The 18,252-nt window shown below is 43.2% G+C and overlaps 2 protein-coding genes across 2 annotated transcripts in view; both read right to left on the bottom strand.

The window, feature by feature from the left end:
- Positions 1 to 13,339, bottom strand: part of LOC118405516 (titin homolog) — a 51,152-nt gene extending 37,813 nt beyond the window's left edge. Inside the window, exons 1-11 of the mRNA XM_035805018.1 lie at positions 13,084 to 13,339; positions 12,016 to 12,104; positions 11,241 to 11,546; positions 10,652 to 10,769; positions 10,099 to 10,302; positions 9,133 to 9,234; positions 6,875 to 7,010; positions 4,598 to 4,701; positions 3,830 to 3,982; positions 2,706 to 2,823; positions 1,671 to 2,112 (exon numbers count right to left, since the gene is read on the bottom strand). Coding sequence (XP_035660911.1) covers positions 1,671 to 2,112; positions 2,706 to 2,823; positions 3,830 to 3,982; positions 4,598 to 4,701; positions 6,875 to 7,010; positions 9,133 to 9,234; positions 10,099 to 10,302; positions 10,652 to 10,769; positions 11,241 to 11,546; positions 12,016 to 12,104; positions 13,084 to 13,310 — 1,999 coding nt within the window. The 5' untranslated portion in view covers positions 13,311 to 13,339. The remainder of the gene's footprint in view (positions 1 to 1,670; positions 2,113 to 2,705; positions 2,824 to 3,829; positions 3,983 to 4,597; positions 4,702 to 6,874; positions 7,011 to 9,132; positions 9,235 to 10,098; positions 10,303 to 10,651; positions 10,770 to 11,240; positions 11,547 to 12,015; positions 12,105 to 13,083) is intronic.
- LOC118405515 (myosin light chain kinase, smooth muscle-like) overlaps positions 13,331 to 18,252 on the bottom strand; it is a 35,590-nt gene continuing 30,668 nt past the window's right edge. The window contains exons 16-21 of the mRNA XM_035805017.1: positions 17,731 to 17,844; positions 16,791 to 16,923; positions 16,056 to 16,205; positions 14,703 to 14,900; positions 13,733 to 13,959; positions 13,331 to 13,371 (exon numbers count right to left, since the gene is read on the bottom strand). Coding sequence (XP_035660910.1) covers positions 13,331 to 13,371; positions 13,733 to 13,959; positions 14,703 to 14,900; positions 16,056 to 16,205; positions 16,791 to 16,923; positions 17,731 to 17,844 — 863 coding nt within the window. The remainder of the gene's footprint in view (positions 13,372 to 13,732; positions 13,960 to 14,702; positions 14,901 to 16,055; positions 16,206 to 16,790; positions 16,924 to 17,730; positions 17,845 to 18,252) is intronic.

Below are 18,252 nucleotides of genomic sequence, written 5' to 3'. Positions count from 1 at the left end.
AGGTGGCCAAAATAAAAAACACAGAAGTTGACAACCTACCTCTCCTCCCCTCCAAACTTTCCCCACCGCTGCAAAAATCCTTCAACGAAAATTCCTGAAAAGTCTCCAAGACGAGGTCTGCACAGACGTGTTCTAGTACAGTAACCTCTTCTCTCACACTGCGCATGCACAGATGTGACGTGTACTTGACAATGACCTCTGACCTGACCTATACTGGGTCAAGTCCACGCACGCGTCACGGTTTGACCTCTGGGGTTGACCTAAGCATCTCCGTGCGACTATCTGTCCCACATGCAATGAAATGAAATGCTTACAATAGAATAACGCAATACCCATCTGTGTGTGTATAGTTGTAACTTACAACTATACACACACAGATGGGTATTGACTTGTAACGTTATATTGTCTGAAGGCGCAGAGACTTTGAATATCATTATGAGATATTTCATCTAAGGTGTGAATCCTGAAGCCAAACAGTTGAATATATGATCATATATGTACCGCCAACAGACGAGAAATGAAGTTACTATTCGTCAGTGCTGTGAAAGATGAACTTTGAAGAGTTTGACTAAATTGTTTTGTTCAGTGAATTAACAGGGACAAAACGAAATTATATTACGGTTTGACAATTTTACTGAGACTATAGATAAAACAAATAAATACGATCAATGGGTGAACCGCAAGGTTCACTTCATACAATGTCCGCAAGGAGCGCTGCTCTGGGGTGAGTTTTGGCGGGAAAAGTTCAAGTCAAGCGTGCATGATATGTACTGCAAGGTATAACTTTTAAGGAGAACAAAATCACAGACAAAAACATAAAAAACACACGATATTCAGGTAAAAAATGATGTGTATTTTACAAGCCGTGCTGCATTCACACCAAGGGAATCACAACCACCAAAAACTTATGTCTGTACAAGTGTCTGAAAAAGTTATCATTTTGTGATTTTGATAACCGTTTACTTTTGAGCAGGAAAGTTAACCTTTATATTGGGTTACATTTTCAAGGAACACACAAGATGCTCCTCCCTTATTGTTCAGATGACTTCCTCTACTTTCATAATTAAAAGTTGGAAATTGAACATTATTATTATCAATTGTCTTTATTTTTATATATTCAAATATCTTTATAAGTTCCACATAACCTACCTCCTCAAAAGCATTTGATAACAGCTTGAATCGAAAGATTTTACTACTTTCCTGGCTGGAATGCTTTTAGAAACAATTTGTGCATATTCTATAATCTTGGTACATGTAACACCAATTTAAATGGACCAGTTACTTGTACATGGTTGTAAAAGTATGGACATGGTATCGTGCATTTCCCACGATGCAACAGTTCTAATAATCCTTAGGCATTTGCAGGAAAGTCTTGTGCAGTTTTCTCTCTCACCAAGGAGGTTATCTGTCCATAACCTCCTGCTTGCACATTAGGCAAGTCAGTCACAAGGCAAGCTGGAACTCTTGCTAGCCTAACCCTCTATCAATTAGCACATTTACAGTAGTTAGTAGACTTGTATCATTAACTGCATCCATCCGTTCATGAACTAAGCATCGTAGAATCGTAGCGCATTCCGTAACAAAACAAAACATTCCGTTTCCTCACGGCAGTCCAAGCATTGCCCATGCGACCGGGTATCCCAGCATGCAGCAGTTTGTTTACTTGCTACCTGGCAACTCCACCAGCAGTTCCGCCCGACACGTGACCTTCCCTGCCTCGTTCTCGGCGCGACACTCGTACTCCGCATCGTCCTCCTCCGTTGCCCTGACAACCAGGAGTGTGCAGCCTCCGTCGGGCATCCGCTGCATCTGGTAATCCTTGTTGCTATGGATACGCTCGCCGTCGCGGAACCACGTGACCTTGGGTTCCGGCACGCCGGCGACCTTGCAAACAAACATGGCCGATTCGCCCTCCACCACCTGAAGGTCGCCGATCTTCTTAAGGAATCTCGGCTCCTCCTTGGGTTTGTCTTCCGCCTGCTCCTCCTTGGCCAGCTGGTCCTTGACCTTGGAGAGGAAGCCGCCGGCGCCCTTGGAGCGCTTCCCACCGAGCGAAGCGAGCCGTCCGAGAGACGCCAGGCGGCTCATGGCGCGGACCGCGTTCCCGGTTTTCTGTGGGAACGATAGGATATTTTAGATTGTTACTTTTAATGATAGTTTTAGCTTCTTCGGTTATTGATGTATAATGTTAATTGTCTATATGTTATGTGTAAGTCACAACACCAGCAACGGCTACCTGTGACCCACGTGTATTGTAATTCTTACAATCTCAATAAATCAAATCATATAGAATCAAATGGGAGGAGGATGGTCAGGTGTACTCGGAGACTGCATTACGAAGCTCTGTTTAACTTGCAGCATCATTTCATGCACATTAGGGTTTTATAGCATCTTTATAGGTATAGAATTGTTGATTATGATTATTGTGGTAAAAACTTATGATAAAATTGAGCTTTTTCATTCATTTCAATGTCATGCAGTTTAGATCTTAAAGTTGATTTGTTTATTTCATGGCAGACAGTTTTGTTTGGCTGGTGTTAAAATTGCCTTGTTGTGGTTATATTGGCATAGATATCAGGACCTGGACTATGGAGGCCCTAGAAACTGTTAGTCTGGCATCCAGGATATAGGATTGTCTGAAGTCTGTAACAACCACAGATTCCTCATGCAGAAAACTTAATAGAAATCTCTCTGAGACGTCTCACCTGCCAGCGTTTCCTTGCCATGTACTTCTTGAGGTTGTTCTTGGAGAGTTTGGTGTTGCTGGCAGCCTCCTGATGCAGCCAGGGGTGGGACATGCACTGGGCAGCTGTCAGGCGGCTTCTGTAGCAACATAAGGACAGAATGAACAACTAGATATTATGTTCCTACAATGACAAGATTGTAACTTTGTTGCAAGTAACAAATGGCAAATAGCGAAAGACTCTATGTAAGCAGCATGTGTACATTTCACAAGGTACTCCTTGCCAGGGAGCCGTCTTCATTGTACAGTAGACTACATTTGGTATCGGACCAGCATAGTTATCACACGAGACATGCGACACGGAAAAACTTAAGAACTGAAAAACCAAAAACAAACAGCCTGAAAAAATCCTTCACATATAGAGCAGCAACAGATTGGAACAAACTATCACATGAGCTGCAAACTGCGAACACATCCAGGATTTTCAGACGGCAGCTGGTGAAACATATGCGAGACTTAGATAAAGACACATGAGGGGCTTGATGATTGATGATTATTGGATAAGGCACATGTGTTTTGTTTAATAATTTTTTATTGACATGTTGTATGTGTGTATGTTGCAAACTGTATGTGTTTTATGTGTATTACTCCTGGAAGATTAGTTGCTGCATTGTTATGTTAACAACTAAAGGAGTGAATGAACAATAAACAATAAACAATAGAAAAACAGTAATAAAAGCTTTGTGAAGAAAGTCTTGATTTGTGAGAATAAAGAGAGATTAAAGGCTGCTTCTCTAAGTTTACTTAGGATTTTATTTCTGATGATAAAAGTGTTCAAAAGATGGAATTTCCCATTTCTTTGAAATGCAGCATTGATTTCAACTTAAAATCAATTAGGCAATTAATGATTGCTTTTCCATCTCCACTCAGTCACTTACACGCACTCTCTGTCCAATAGCTTGATGCAATCAGATAGTTCAAGTCCTCATAATGAGGGTTAGCTCCATCTTTAGTACTCTTTTCTACAATAACTTCAACAGTTTTTGCTATCAAGCCTTGACATCAAGTAGATCCCTCCTCTGGCACAACAGCCCCCCTTCTTCAATCAAACTCCCTTAACTTCTTAAGTCAGGCTCCAAGACTCACCCCTGGTCCTTAAGGAGGAGTTTCTCGATGAAGTTCTTGGCGTCTCCTGAGATGGAGTCGAAGGCCTCGTCTTCAAAGTCCCAGACTCCTTCAGTCACGTTGTTCAGCGTCTCGGCTTCGTCTTCACCCATGAACGGGGACAAACCACTCAGCCTGCGGGGGGAACAGCACTTATATTTTACTTCTACTTTTTATACTTTACTATATTTTACTACTAGAAAAGCATCTCATGCTATACCTTAGTGAAGGATGACAAAAGAAAAAAAAAATCAATGGCATCAAATGATTCATTCATTCATATTCATTCATAGTGGGTAGAGTGTATGCCTGGCATTCCTTTGATCCCCGGCCTAGTCATGCCAAAGACTTACACAATGGTGCATGCTGATTTCTCTGCTTAGCAGTCAGCATTTTGGAAAAAGTGTAGAAGTTGGACACACACCGCAATACTGGACTAGCCTTCTGATGCAGAGATTGCACAAGGTGTGTGGCCCAAGGGCTACTGAAATGGGGATGGGTGCCGTGATGTGCACCATCTGGCGCAGGAGGGACTTTAACTTCTTACTTTGTTAGCACAAACTATAACAAACAAGACAAACTTTGTATGCATAAAATCATACATGACAACATGAGCTTAGACCTGAGCATCTTGAAGTAATGGACTAAAAAGCTATTATTTTGATATCATTTGTGTCAGATGTCTTGCAGTTCAATGGGTTTGTAATATTAGTTTGTTGTTTGTTTGTTTGTTTGTTTGTTTATACGTACAGGACATAACAGATGACGCCAACGCTCCACATGTCAGTACCGTAGCCGATCTTGTCGTAGTTGATGACCTCAGGTGCGACAAACTCAGGTGTGCCAAACATCACCTGTAAGGAGAGAACAGGTGTGTTACAGTCAGGTGTGCCAAACATCACCTGTAACAGGTGCAACAAACTCAGGTGTGCCGAACATCACCTTTAAGGATAGAACAGGTGTGTTACAGTCAGGTGTGCCAAACATCACTTGTAACAGGTGCAACAAACTCAGGTGTGCCGAACATCACCTGTAAGGATAGAGCAAGTGTCAGGTGTCACATAACACTGTAACACCTAGAATAAAAACTGTGCTTCAACCAGCAAATGTGGGCTTTGTCGCTCAATTAAGAAAATATCCTGGTGAGAATTCTTGGTCTAAACGTATACATGTCAACAATCATGTAAAATCAATTCCCAAATTGTGCTTGTTCTTCATAAAGGCACCTGAAGACTTGAATGTCATTGTACATCCAAACCCAACCATGAATTTCCATCCACAACTTTGTAAACGGCGGGCACACTGTAATAGTCCAGGCGATTGCAAAATTGGTGCAAAAATTGCTCAAATTACGATAAAAGCACGAAACTTGGCACAATTGTTCTATACAACAATAGAAACAATTCCAGGGGTGGAGCCAAAAGAAACATGCTTTTACATAGCAACTGTTGCTAGGCAACTTTTTTTGCTTGGCAACGATTATCATTGTCTACATGTTTGCCAGATGACACCTTAATTTGTGGGCCAAATGACACAAAATTGGGTATCATGGTATTCAAGATACATTTCTTTAGACATTAGACTTTATTCTGTATTGTACATGTATTTGTAATCAACAAACAGACAAGTTGGCTAAGGTGTACCTTGTGAGTGCTGGAGAATGGCCCTGTCCTTAGTGCTGATCTGCAATCCTTTTGTAGCTCATTTGATTACAGTCAGTTCCACCAAAAGTTCGATTCTGCTTTATGAGTCTGATTCTTGGTCCCTAACCAAAACCCTGTGTAGAAAACTTGACGGGAATTACACCCGGCTCCTTCGTGCCACCTTGAATGTTGACTGGAAGAGTCATACCACCAACACACAACTCTACAATGGCCTGCCAAGGATTACCAGAGTCATCCGCGACCGGCGTTTGTCTCTTGCCGGTCACGTGATGTGTCACGACGAGATGGCTGTAAGGGTTCTTCTCTGGCAGCCTGACGACAAGCAAAGACGTGGTAGACCATCTCAGACCCTTAGGAGGTTGATCGAGGAGGACGTTGGTCTCCAAGGCAGAGACCTTATGTCTGTCATGTGCGACAGAGACATCTGGAGAGACTTCATAGTGTCACCTGATGATAATGGATGACTGAACTGAACTGAACACAGTTCCACCGCATTTACAACACAGACTTTCCTGTCATGATCGCCTTCTGTTGTAGTGATGTCCATTGTTTATTTCACGATGGTATTGTTAACGTTCCAACGTCTGTTTTCTTTCATTTTATTTTGGTAGTCAAATGACCGTTAAATTGCTGGTACGTGGTGTGAGGGTTTGTCGATCCACAAGGGTAGGCAATCAAAATAAGATATACGTATTTACAAGTAAAGGCTGTCCCTTAGCCTTTCTTTTATGCTGTAGGGGCATTGAGCTTTATCAACTGTATCCCCTTTTCAAATCAACTAACGAGCGGAGAAATTATATCTGGACCTCTATGAAAAGAAGCCGGCAGACTGATTTGACTTTTTGAATAAACACAAGCCAGAAAGGGAAAACAGTGCACATCCTGACCTGGAAATACGCCTTAACTTTATGATATTGCACCGACGACTGTATCAGGTAACAGATTTTATGTCATACGTGTGACGCCAAAACGCTCAATACGGGTGTTCCGGACCGGGCCATAACTTCCGTATCAGACCGGTTCGAAAGGCGTATCACACAGGCTCCATTCGAATAAATGTTTCCACTGGGCCAAGTGTGGCGCCATCGAATGTTCAAATACCCGATTCAGACGTTGGAACATTACTGTTGCAACACTTTTTGTTCGAGGGCACCAAATTTGTTCAACTTCTGGCGCATTTCGCATCAAAACATGGGTTTTCTTAGGTGGGTATGACATAAATAAGATACAACACGGTGTATTCCGCATTACCCTCGGTCCCAGCCCTCCCGCGGGTCGGATCGCCCTCGGGTGATCCGACTCGAGGTTGGGCTGGTACCTTGGGTGATGAGGAATACACCGTGTTGTATTCTATATCTCTCACCTTGAGTTCCTCTTGTGGGTTGTACCTCCGGGCCAGCCCGAAGTCGATGAGTTTGATCTCGTTCCCCGTCCGGTTCACACACAGGACGTTCTCCGGCTTCAGGTCAAGGTGCAGGACTCCCTGGTCATGCATGAACCTGGGGGGAGAAGAAAAACATTGTTTGATAAGTTAAATGTCTTTCATTATATAGTAGAGTAGATTCATCCCTCAAGCTACCGTGACATCTTGCACACTGCAGTCGTCCCTCAGAAAGACATCTGGAGCCGCATAGTTCAAGTTTTGAGCTTTTATTCAGCCTGTCGGCCAAACTAGTTTCGCTATGTACAGCTTCTTCAGTGGCTAGAGGCTAAATGACACAAGTACAGTGAAGTTTGCACTTATATACCTTTCCAGTGCATTCTGCCCTGGTACATTTTGCACCTTAGATCCTAGGGGCAGGTTGCCCTGACCTTAAGTGACCTATGACCTATGACTTCATCTATTGTTCTAGAACAATTACACATGTCATAAAAAGGTCTGTTTACACATTCGATAATCAAGAAGTAAGGGGTGCCCTGGTCCGTCTTTTTCCGAGATGTTGTCTTCCTTCAGCTGTTTATCTTGCTCTGGCGTGTAGCTCTGGCTTCTCAGCATCTTGCGGGCTTTGGACAACTTGTGGATGACGTCCCCTTTCTTCCCTTTCTCGCTGGTGTGGTGGGCAGTGATGGTAGTTTCGTGGCGCACTCGGTGGTAACTCAGTGTCTTCCTTGTGCTCGACTTGGCGGCGATGGTTTGGTCCAGCATGCGTCTTCGTAGAGGGCTTGTCTTGCTTCTCGGTGCTTTCTTGTGATGTACGGGATCATTCTGGGTCCGGAGTTCCAGATGATACTACAGCGAGGGTCCATCCGTTGAGAAGTATGCAGTATATAGTAGAGTAGATTCATCCCTCAAGCTACCGTGACATCTTGCACACTGCAGTCGTCCCTCAGAAAGACATCTGGAGCCGCATAGTTCAAGTTTTGAGCTTTTATTCAGCCTGTCGGCCAAACTAGTTTCGCTATGTACAGCTTCTTCAGTGGCTAGAGGCTAAATGACACAAGTACAGTGAAGTTTGCACTTATATACCTTTCCAGTGCATTCTGCCCTGGTACATTTTGCACCTTAGATCCTAGGGGCAGGTTGCCCTGACCTTAAGTGACCTATGACCTATGACTTCATCTATTGTTCTAGAACAATTACACATGTCATAAAAAGGTCTGTTTACACATTCGATAATCAAGAAGTAAGGGGTGCCCTGGTCCGTCTTTTTCCGAGATGTTGTCTTCCTTCAGCTGTTTATCTTGCTCTGGCGTGTAGCTCTGGCTTCTCAGCATCTTGCGGGCTTTGGACAACTTGTGGATGACGTCCCCTTTCTTCCCTTTCTCGCTGGTGTGGTGGGCAGTGATGGTAGTTTCGTGGCGCACTCGGTGGTAACTCAGTGTCTTCCTTGTGCTCGACTTGGCGGCGATGGTTTGGTCCAGCATGCGTCTTCGTAGAGGGCTTGTCTTGCTTCTCGGTGCTTTCTTGTGATGTACGGGATCATTCTGGGTCCGGAGTTCCAGATGATACTACAGCGAGGGTCCATCCGTTGAGAAGTATGCAGTATATAGTAGAGTAGATTCATCCCTCAAGCTACCGTGACATCTTGCACACTGCAGTCGTCCCTCAGAAAGACATCTGGAGCCGCATAGTTCAAGTTTTGAGCTTTTATTCAGCCTGTCGGCCAAACTAGTTTCGCTATGTACAGCTTCTTCAGTGGCTAGAGGCTAAATGACACAAGTACAGTGAAGTTTGCACTTAAATGTCTTTCATTGTTTGTTATTGTTCTCTCTCAGCCAGTAGTTTTGATGAAAAGTTCAAAGCTGCAAACTTCCCACACAAAAATTGGACATAACCAAATTTTCCACTGTCCAACTCCAGTCTTTGTCACAGAAGCGGTCCATAAGTTTTGAGTTGGAAATTACAGTTCAGTTTTGCTTCAGAATGATGTCTACCAGCACAGAAAAACTTTCAAGCTAAGCCCAGAGCACTTACTTTACTGAAGCCAGAAACATACACAACTGTTAACTCCAACCAACTCAGCACAATAAGTTTGCAATAAATCAACTAACAGACCAATAAAAGTGATTATGATGAAATTCACACAGACAAATAAAGGTGTAGTGAATGAAGAAGATTAGGAAACAAGAAAAGAAGCCAGAGAAACTTCACAGAGAAGCAGATCAAATAAGACTCCTTACCCGACGCCCTGGCAGATCTGCCGAGTGAAGATGACGCAGTCCTTCTCTGTCAGCACAAAGTCGTCGTCGATCACTCGCTCAAACAGCTCGCCACCGGACACTCTGTGGGGACAAAATAGATGGTATGTTAGGACTTAATTCAAGTTGATGTATTCTTGCAGCCAGTAGGTACCCAATCGGAGTAATGAGGCTGTTTTACTTGCTCGAGGCACCTCCTCGAACACGGCCCCCATTTTATGTCCCTCCCAAAAGACGAAATGCAATCCCTTACAGCATGTCCGAGCTGAGCTGACCATGGGATCAAACTCAGGCCCACAGATCCATGGAATTGGATCCAGGTGGCCAACAATGCCTAACTGCTTGGACACAAAACAAACAAACAAACAAACAAACAAACAAACTCACAGCTCGAGCACCAAGGTGAGCTGGTTCCTCTGCCTGAAGACATCAGCCAGCTGGATGAGTTTTGGGTGGTCCCAAACAAACAAACAAATAAACAAACAAACAAACAAACTCACAGTTCAAGCACCAAAGTGAGCTGGTTCCTCTGCCTGAAGACATCAGCCAGCTGGATAAGCTTCGGGTGGTCCCAAACAAACAAACAAACAAACAAACAAACAAACTCACAGCTCGAGCACCAAGGTGAGCTGGTTCCTCTGTCTGAAGACATCAGCCAGCTGGATGAGTTTTGGGTGGTCCCAAACAAATAAACAAACAAACAAACAAACAAACAAATAAACAAACTCACAGTTCGAGCACCAGGGTGAGCTGGTTCCGCTGCCTGAAGACATCGGCCAGCTGGATGAGTTTCGGATGGTCCCAAACAAACAAACAAATATATAAACAAACAAACAAACTCACAGTTTGAGCACCAAGGTGAGCTGGTTCCTCTGCCTGAAGACATCAGCGAGCTGGATAAGCTTCGGATGGTCCCAAACAAACAAATAAACAAACAAACAAACTCACAGCTCGAGCACTAGGGTGAGCTGGTTCCTCTGCCTGAAGACATCGGCCAGCTGGATGAGTTTTGGGTGGTCCAACAGCCGCATGATCTCCACCTCCTGCAGTACCTGTTCCATCTGACAGGGGTCGCTCACGCACAGCTGCTTGGCAGCAAACTCGCTCCCCGAGGACTTCTGGACGGCCTTGTACACCTTGCCGAAGCGCCCCCTAGTGTGAAGACATGGCATTGCAGACGTAGATCAGTACAAATATTAAAATATAATAAAAAAACTTGATAGTACAATATCAACGAAAAAAACTTTCAGCATGACACAACATGCAAAAAAAAAATCAGCGTAAAACTAACAAATCTTGTACTTAAGTAGTCGGAAAAACAAGAGTTAGTGTGTTTCAATATTGCTAGTGTGTTTCAAGATTCAATATTGGCCAACAAGAGATCACAAAATTAACTTGATCTTTTGAACATATCAAGGCTGTAACTGCAAGATTAATATTGGAGAATTTTAAAAAGAAAACTAGATGTTTAGTAAAGGCTCAAACAAACAGAGTTACTGACTCTCCCAGCTTCTCCTTGACATCATACAGGTCCTCCAGTTTCTTTTCTGTGTGAACTTTGACCCTGCTTTGGTTCGCGGACTGCTTCGTAGTCATGTGACCGTTCAGCACGCCGTTTTCTGATGTGAACAAGGCCAGACACAAGAAAACATATTATTGATTTTATATGCATTTATCAAAACATTCTTCCTCAAGGTTGATGAAATACAATGCAGAACACATTCATGCGTAGGTATGTTACAGTTTATACACAGTAACCGTACATCATGTAAAACCGTTCATAGAAAGGCAACATTTTCAAGAGAACGTAGGATGGTTCCCTCTCAATAATGCCTTTTAAAAAACCAATGCGCCGGTTTTGCTATTGCAAGCTGTAACATTATATCATAAACAATTATGCACAAAGTTTTTTGCAGCAACAGACAATATTCCACTCATATTTGCTTGTAATAATCAGCTTATAATATATACTGATGTCACCAGCAGTTCTTCTTCTGTCATGGACCAAAGATTACACAACGCAAACCAGCAAAAACAATATGTTTTCCCTAAGGGAATATAGCAATCAAAGGGAGGAACATCTTTTTCACCTTTTGGCTCCTCCCTCGTGATCACCACATCTGAGACCTTCCCCGGCTCGCTCCCGGTGTACTTGTTCTGTGCGCTGACCCGGAACTGGTACTTGTGACCCGGAAGCAGTCCATCGGCCATGTGGGTCGTGTCCTTACACCCTGAGGTCACCTCGGACCACGTGTCGGCGCCGACATCGTACATTTCCAGCGTGTAACCCAAAATCTTGCTGCCACCGTCAGACATAGGTTTGCGCCAGGACACTGTCAGGGATGAAGCTGTGATGTCCTTTACTGTGGGCTTCCCCATGGGCGGCTCTGGGCGGTCTGGGGAGATAGAAAGATAATGTCAATTATATTGTTTATTGATAAGCCTTCATTATACATTTCTGCCAATGGACTCAAGCAGAAACAAGAACACAATAGACAGGTAATAAAGAAATACAAACATTTGGCTATAAAGATGCAATACATAGGGAAAATATCTAACGTAATGAAAACAGATGTATTCTAAAATTTCATGTAATGCTATTTTTCTCTTGATTCCTCTTTTCCTACCTTAACAGTCTTGAAAAGGTAGGAAAAAACGAGAGAGGTTCACTGACCAAAGTGAATCTTATATTTTTCTAGAGTGCAAATTATTGTACTTAAGGTGGGGATCGTCCTAAAATGTCACTGAAAATGAATAGCATCATTACTACATGTACAATATATTGAAATTTAAATCAAACTGACTTTGTCTTCTATTTCTTCTATTTGTTGATAGTCACAAATTTTCATGATAAGCCCCACCTACCGACGATGGAGACAACTGCAGTGGCCTCGTCCTTGCCCAGCCCGTTGTCCACCTTGACTGTGTAGCGTCCGGCGTCTGCCCTGTCCACACTACGGATAAAACAAATGGCTTACAGCTAAGCTATCTGAGAGCAGTTTCATCAGGAAAAGCAAATCACTTGACAAAAACTTCTTAACAACCAGTTAGGCCTAGCATTTCCTGTTACCTGGCCAACCCTGGCAAAAAACGACCCAAGCCTTTTTTTAATGTTTGGCCCCTGGGAAGGGACATTAAATGTGTGAATAATGAAAAGATTGTAAGTCCTATTCCAACATGTTTCTGTTGCTGTATATTTACTCTGATAGCATATAATGTACATCAGTATAGTCTAGCAAATGTCTTCTGAAATTGATTTTTTTCAGGGTCAAAATTGGAAACACAACAGTAATTTTCTCAGATTTTCATCTATCAGGCCCTATGTCTTTCGATCTTCAGGGCAATACTTATAACCAGCTCCAGTTTCACTGCAGCAATGACACATATAACCCATAACTTATAACCTGCAGTGTAAAGTAGAACATTAAGGTAGCAGAACACAGTTTTCGGCCTACGGGGATTTCTATAGTTAAGGACCACAAGGTGACTGACATCGACGCTGATAAAATCATAGCAGGGTGCAGTTTTCAAGCACGACAAACTAATATGTTGAAGTCGAGGGTATAACCTACCAAAATAATTGAAAAACAGAAAAAGTTGTCGTTTTGAATTTTTTTAAAGACCTCTTTTAAATGGGGTCATGCGGGGTCATGCAGAACTGCAGCCGACTCACAGGGGCAGGCAGCTGTAAAGGTCACGCGCATTTATACACCAAATGGACAAACATCAAAACCTTACACATACCACCTGAAAGTCGACTTCTTATACTACCATATAGCAAAGCTCATCCCCCGCTGTCTTTCACGTTACGGTGTTTACAGGCGCTTCCAGATTTCGGCCGCACTACTTTCTTACCCCTACGTAATAGACCACGGGGGTCGTGGAGAAATACTGTGGGCTGCGACCTAAAGAATGGTGCAATGAAGTTCTCACCTGTCGATGGTTAAAACGCTGAGTCGCTGGTTGGTCGTCAGGGTGATGCGATCCCCGTCCTTCAGCTGATCCTGCCGCTTCCACCAGGTGACCTTGGGCTGCGGGGTTCCCGTGAAGTTACACGAGAGAGTCGCGGAAGTCTGCCGGACAACCACGATGTTCTCCGGACCTTTCTCTATCTTAGCTGTAGATGAAAAATAGGAGAAGAAAAGAGGAGAAAACAACATAAATTGTTAGACTTATGGGACTAAAACACCACGATGTTCTCTGGACCTTTCTCTATCTTAGCTGTAGATGGAAGAAAAGAGGAGAAAACAACACAGATTGTTAGACTCATGGGACTAAATCACAGGAATTTATACAGGACCTGTACCTGGACCTATACCTGGTATAGATAGATTAATAACGGATAAAATATACTTTCAGGGAATACCTATTTACAGTACTCCTCCTATTTTTCGGTCATATATACTAAATTTTCCAACTTGCTTAAAATTACAAAATGATACTATTTGTCTCTTTTTGTTTATTACCATGTCCGTAAAACCAGTTAACTCTCATCAGGCCATGATCTATATAATAATCATACATTCAGCTTTCAAAGTAACTATTGAAGAAATGGGTTCTTGAAGACTTTCTTGACTCCTACCTTTCTCTTCAGCTGCGTGTGTGTCTCCTTGCACATTTTCTTGGGACTTTTCTTTCTTCACGACGAGTCGACACGAGCATTCCGCCTGCCCTTCCTCGTTCTGCGCCCAGCACGTGTATTTCCCAGCATCCTCCGGGAAGGCCTCCACGATAACGAGTTTGCACGCGTCGCCCTCCTGAGTCATCTGGAAGAACTTGGACGGCTTGATCTCCTTCTCATTTGCATACCTACAGGTGGCAAGGTGATGATCACAGTGGTTAGGGTATGGTTAATGACTTTAGCCTCTACCAGGCTCCGTGGATTGGTAGAATCATTATCCTCTTCATGGTGAGGAAACGTACTCTTCTGGCCGGCTAACTCACCTAGCGTACTATAGACTCTATTTGTCCAATTTCTACAATTAGACCACCGATCCACGAAGCCTGGTAGAGGCTAGATGACTTGGAAACTAGAGGGTCTGGTTTCGATTCCCTAGCAGGTCCCAATGTTCTGGTACTTTACATCTATTTTGAAATTCGTCTCATCGCTCTCACCAGGTGAAAATTAGGGAAAGGTTGTAAAGAAAGGAACTTGGAAAAGGTCATTAAAAGCATGAGATCTCCTTCTCATTTGCATACCTACAGGTGGCAAGGTAGTCATGTGGTTAGGGCTGCTTACTTCAAAACTTAAGGTTCTGGGTTCGAATCCCTAGCAGGCCCCAGTGTTCTGTTACTTAACATCTATTTTGAAATTCCTCACGAGTCAGCTGGAATTCATTAGTAACGTTCTCTTGGAAAGGTCGTTAAGTGGAGGTCTTATGTTTGATGACCTTGAGCATATCAAGAACACTTATGGAAAAGAGTCCTTCCTCCTGGTTTGAGTGGATCAAAACTTTACAGTCCGTACAGTCTTGTGTCTTATGTACATGTAGCTTGCACTTTACACCTAAACAAACAGGGATTCACCAGTTATACAAAACAAACAAACAAACCATGTCACTTCCGGCGCCGGTTTCCCCACCAGTTGGCACCGGAACGTGACCGGTTGTCCCTCCGTGACGGTCGCGTCCGCGATGACCTGGGAGAAAACCGGAGCCTGCAGCAGCGCCTCCATTGTGTTGCTCCGGGAGCGAGCCTCGTCGGAGGCGTCACCTTCCGAGGCTTGCCGACCAAGTTTGCTCAGTTCCGGCCTGCAGAACAATTAACAACAACAAACTTTACTAATACACGGATCAAATTTTCAACAACCACTGTTGCCTTCTTCAAGACATTAATAATGACTCTAAAGGTAGACTTGCAACATGCAATCTTGCGGATTCATGTCTCTGTTTAGGGATGGCTTGACTTTCTTCAGCAACTCATTTTACATACTATTAGGAATGTACATTATTGAGCCATTATATCATATCCAAGTTGCTCATCTTCAGGCTCGTGATGTGATTGGAAGGGTTCAACATTTTAACAAGTAGAACAAAGTAAAGAGACTGAAGACAATAAGCACAGTAATGGTACAATGCAGCTTTTGTGTCCGGTGCCAGAAACAAGCAAAAAGAAACTTACTTTTGCCAGGAAAATAACACAACAGCCATTGGACAATCTTTCTATCCAGACACCACAACAAACCATTTCATTGGTTCTCAGTAGTCTCATGGTAAACTTGTCAAAAGCAAATTGTCAAAATGAGAACAGAGGGCTGGCAGGAAAATTGAATCTGACAACTTTGAACTTGAAATCCTCAAATTCTGTGTATCGACAATTTTCATGTGGATCGTCAACATCAGTTAATAATTTTTTTCTAATCTAAAAACCAACAAGTTTTATTGGAGCTTTTCCATTTTTAGTGTATCTTTCCTTTAAGACCTGAGAACCAAGAAATTACATTACCATGGCCTGGCTCGAAATACCACCTGCATATGCAGGTTAGTGCAGGTAAAATTGGAGCTGTGCAGGTATTTCTGATGTCTACTTGTACCTAACCTGCACTGGTCCATGTACTGGGTCTTATACATAAATGTCCTATGATGTAGGTGTTTGTGGATTGTTATTAGCTTCATTGGTTGTTACCATCTATTAGGTATAAAAGAAAAATAACAATGGTTCCTGAACAATTTTAGTATGATCCATACTTCCTAAATTCAGAGTGGTGCGGGTAATTTTCAGTGTTACCTGCACCAGAGTAGGTATGCAGTAACAAGTATTTTGAGCCCTGTCATGGTTCCTGAACAATTTTAGTATGATCCATACTTCCTAAATTCAGAGTGGTGCAGGTAATTTTCAGTGTTACCTGCACCAGAGTAGGTATGCAGAAACAAGCATTTCGAGCCCCTGCCATGGCCCAATCATACCTTCTCCTCAGCAGTGTTTTGTAGTCTGTGGTCTCCTCGGCCAGAGGTTTAACCGAGATGCTCACGTCTCGCGAGACGGAGCCGCGTGCGTTGGAGGCGAGAGCGGTGTAGCAACCGGAGTCTGTGCTGAGCGCGGCCGTGATGTCAAGCCTACGGTGTGGAACGGACGGACAGAAGCGTGAACACACAGACGGATACTTATCTCCAAGCAGATCTTCCAGTGGCAAGACAGTACCCATGGGCGAACACAGTATCTACCAGTGGCCGTTGGATATTGTTTAGCCCTATTGTGTACTGTCTGATCACTGGAAGTGGAAGGTCCGCATGGAGATTAGACTCATAATCTTCAAGCAGATCTTCCAGTGGCAAGACAGTACCCATGGGCGAACACAGTATCTACCAGTAACCGTTGGATATTGTTTTGGCATATGGGTATTGTCTGACCACTGGAAGATCTGTTTGGAGATTAGACGGATGCATGAATGGACAAAGGGAGGACACAACAGACACTAGGCAAGCATGGTGAGCAAGCAGTGTGGCTAAGCTTTGCAAACGTGTGCCCAACAATGTACAATGTTTCTCAGAATACATGCACCAGAAAAATTATACGTCTTGTAATTTCTAAAATCATGGAGAAAATCATTTGCAATGCTGTATTTTTAAGCTCCTCTGAATTTTGTTCCTATTTTTCAGTTCTTTTCCCTGTTCAGCTGTTCCAAGACGTGAGAGACTCACCTGAAGACATTCCCCTCCTTCTTCATCTTGACCCTCCTGTCCTTGTGGACTGTCTTCCCATCCTTCTGCCACTCCACTGTGGGAGGGGGGAGGCCGGACACCTCGCACGTCAGCGACAGGGGGTTACCCTCCTCTGTAGTAAACAATAAACAATAAACAGTAAACAAACAATAAACAACACACGTCAGGGACAGGGGGTTCCCCTCCTCTGTAGTAAACAATAAACAGTCAACAAACAACACAGGGGGTTACCCTCCTCTGTAGTAAACAATAAACAATAAACAGTAAACAAACAACACAATCAGGGTCAGGGGGTTACCCTCCTCTGTAGTAAACAATAAACAGTAAACAATAAACAGTAAACAATAAGCAGTAAACAGACAACACACGTCAAGGACAGGGGGTTACCCTCCTCTGTAGGTTCATAGTAAACAATAAACAGTAAATAATAAACAACACATGTCAGGGGCAGGGGGTTCCCCTCCTCTGTAGGGGTCACAGTAAACAATAATCAGTAAATAACAAACAGTCAACAAACAATACACATCATGCACAAGGGGTTTCCCTCCTATGCAAGAGTTCATCGCAAAACAAACTCACCAACAGACTTACACCAAGTTTTATGTCATGCAATTTTGTAATAGTAACCTGATGTACGCTTTCTTTTAACAGCGACTGATTGTGTAATATCTGACCCTTCACCCATCTCTCATGATCCCAATGAAGAACAGCCTACAGGCCAACTTGAGCTTTTCAGAATAAATTACGCTTGAAATGAACAAACAAACAAGCAAACAAACAAGCAAATATCCATAGCTTGAAAAAAACTGGACGACCAGACTTGATTCATTTCTTTCTGGGCCTACAAGCTATCTTGCCTTGACGGATGAACACAACAAAAGGAAAATTACACGCTTCTCATGATCTTTGCCGTACTCACCTATATTCTGAGGCAGCGGGTCCTTTAAGAAGATCGGGGGTCCTTCCTTAAGTTTGGGGATCTTTGGTTTCACTGCAGGTTCTGGGTCAGGGACTGGGTCTGGTTTGGCAGGAGCTGTACAGGGAAAATATAATAAAGGGTTAATGCCCCGGCCCGAGGTGTATATGGTGAGATAATCCCTGGTCAGGTGCGATAACCACCGAATAAACCACCGAGTGAGCGTACCGAGGATAAGGCGGGGCATTAACGTTATCATCATATAGCCTACACAAACTGACCCATTTAAGCAACAAATTCCTTTATAATACATACATCCTTTATTCAAGACTTCCAAGGCTTGACATAATGACAAATTCCCTTCAGCTGGGACAAGTGTGTTGCTATTCAATCCTAAGTTATAGTTGTACATATTCAATAAATTTGAAGGAATGTGAACAGTAATAATGTTTGGATTAACTCTAACATGGACTGCACACTGTACAAAGCATTCCTTTCTGCTGACGCATGACGACGTAACACGTA

The sequence above is a fragment of the Branchiostoma floridae genome, chromosome 18 (genome assembly GCF_000003815.2).
Source record: "Branchiostoma floridae strain S238N-H82 chromosome 18, Bfl_VNyyK, whole genome shotgun sequence".
Lineage (NCBI taxonomy): Eukaryota > Metazoa > Chordata > Leptocardii > Amphioxiformes > Branchiostomatidae > Branchiostoma > Branchiostoma floridae.
This window is presented reverse-complemented; position numbering and strand designations above follow the sequence as displayed.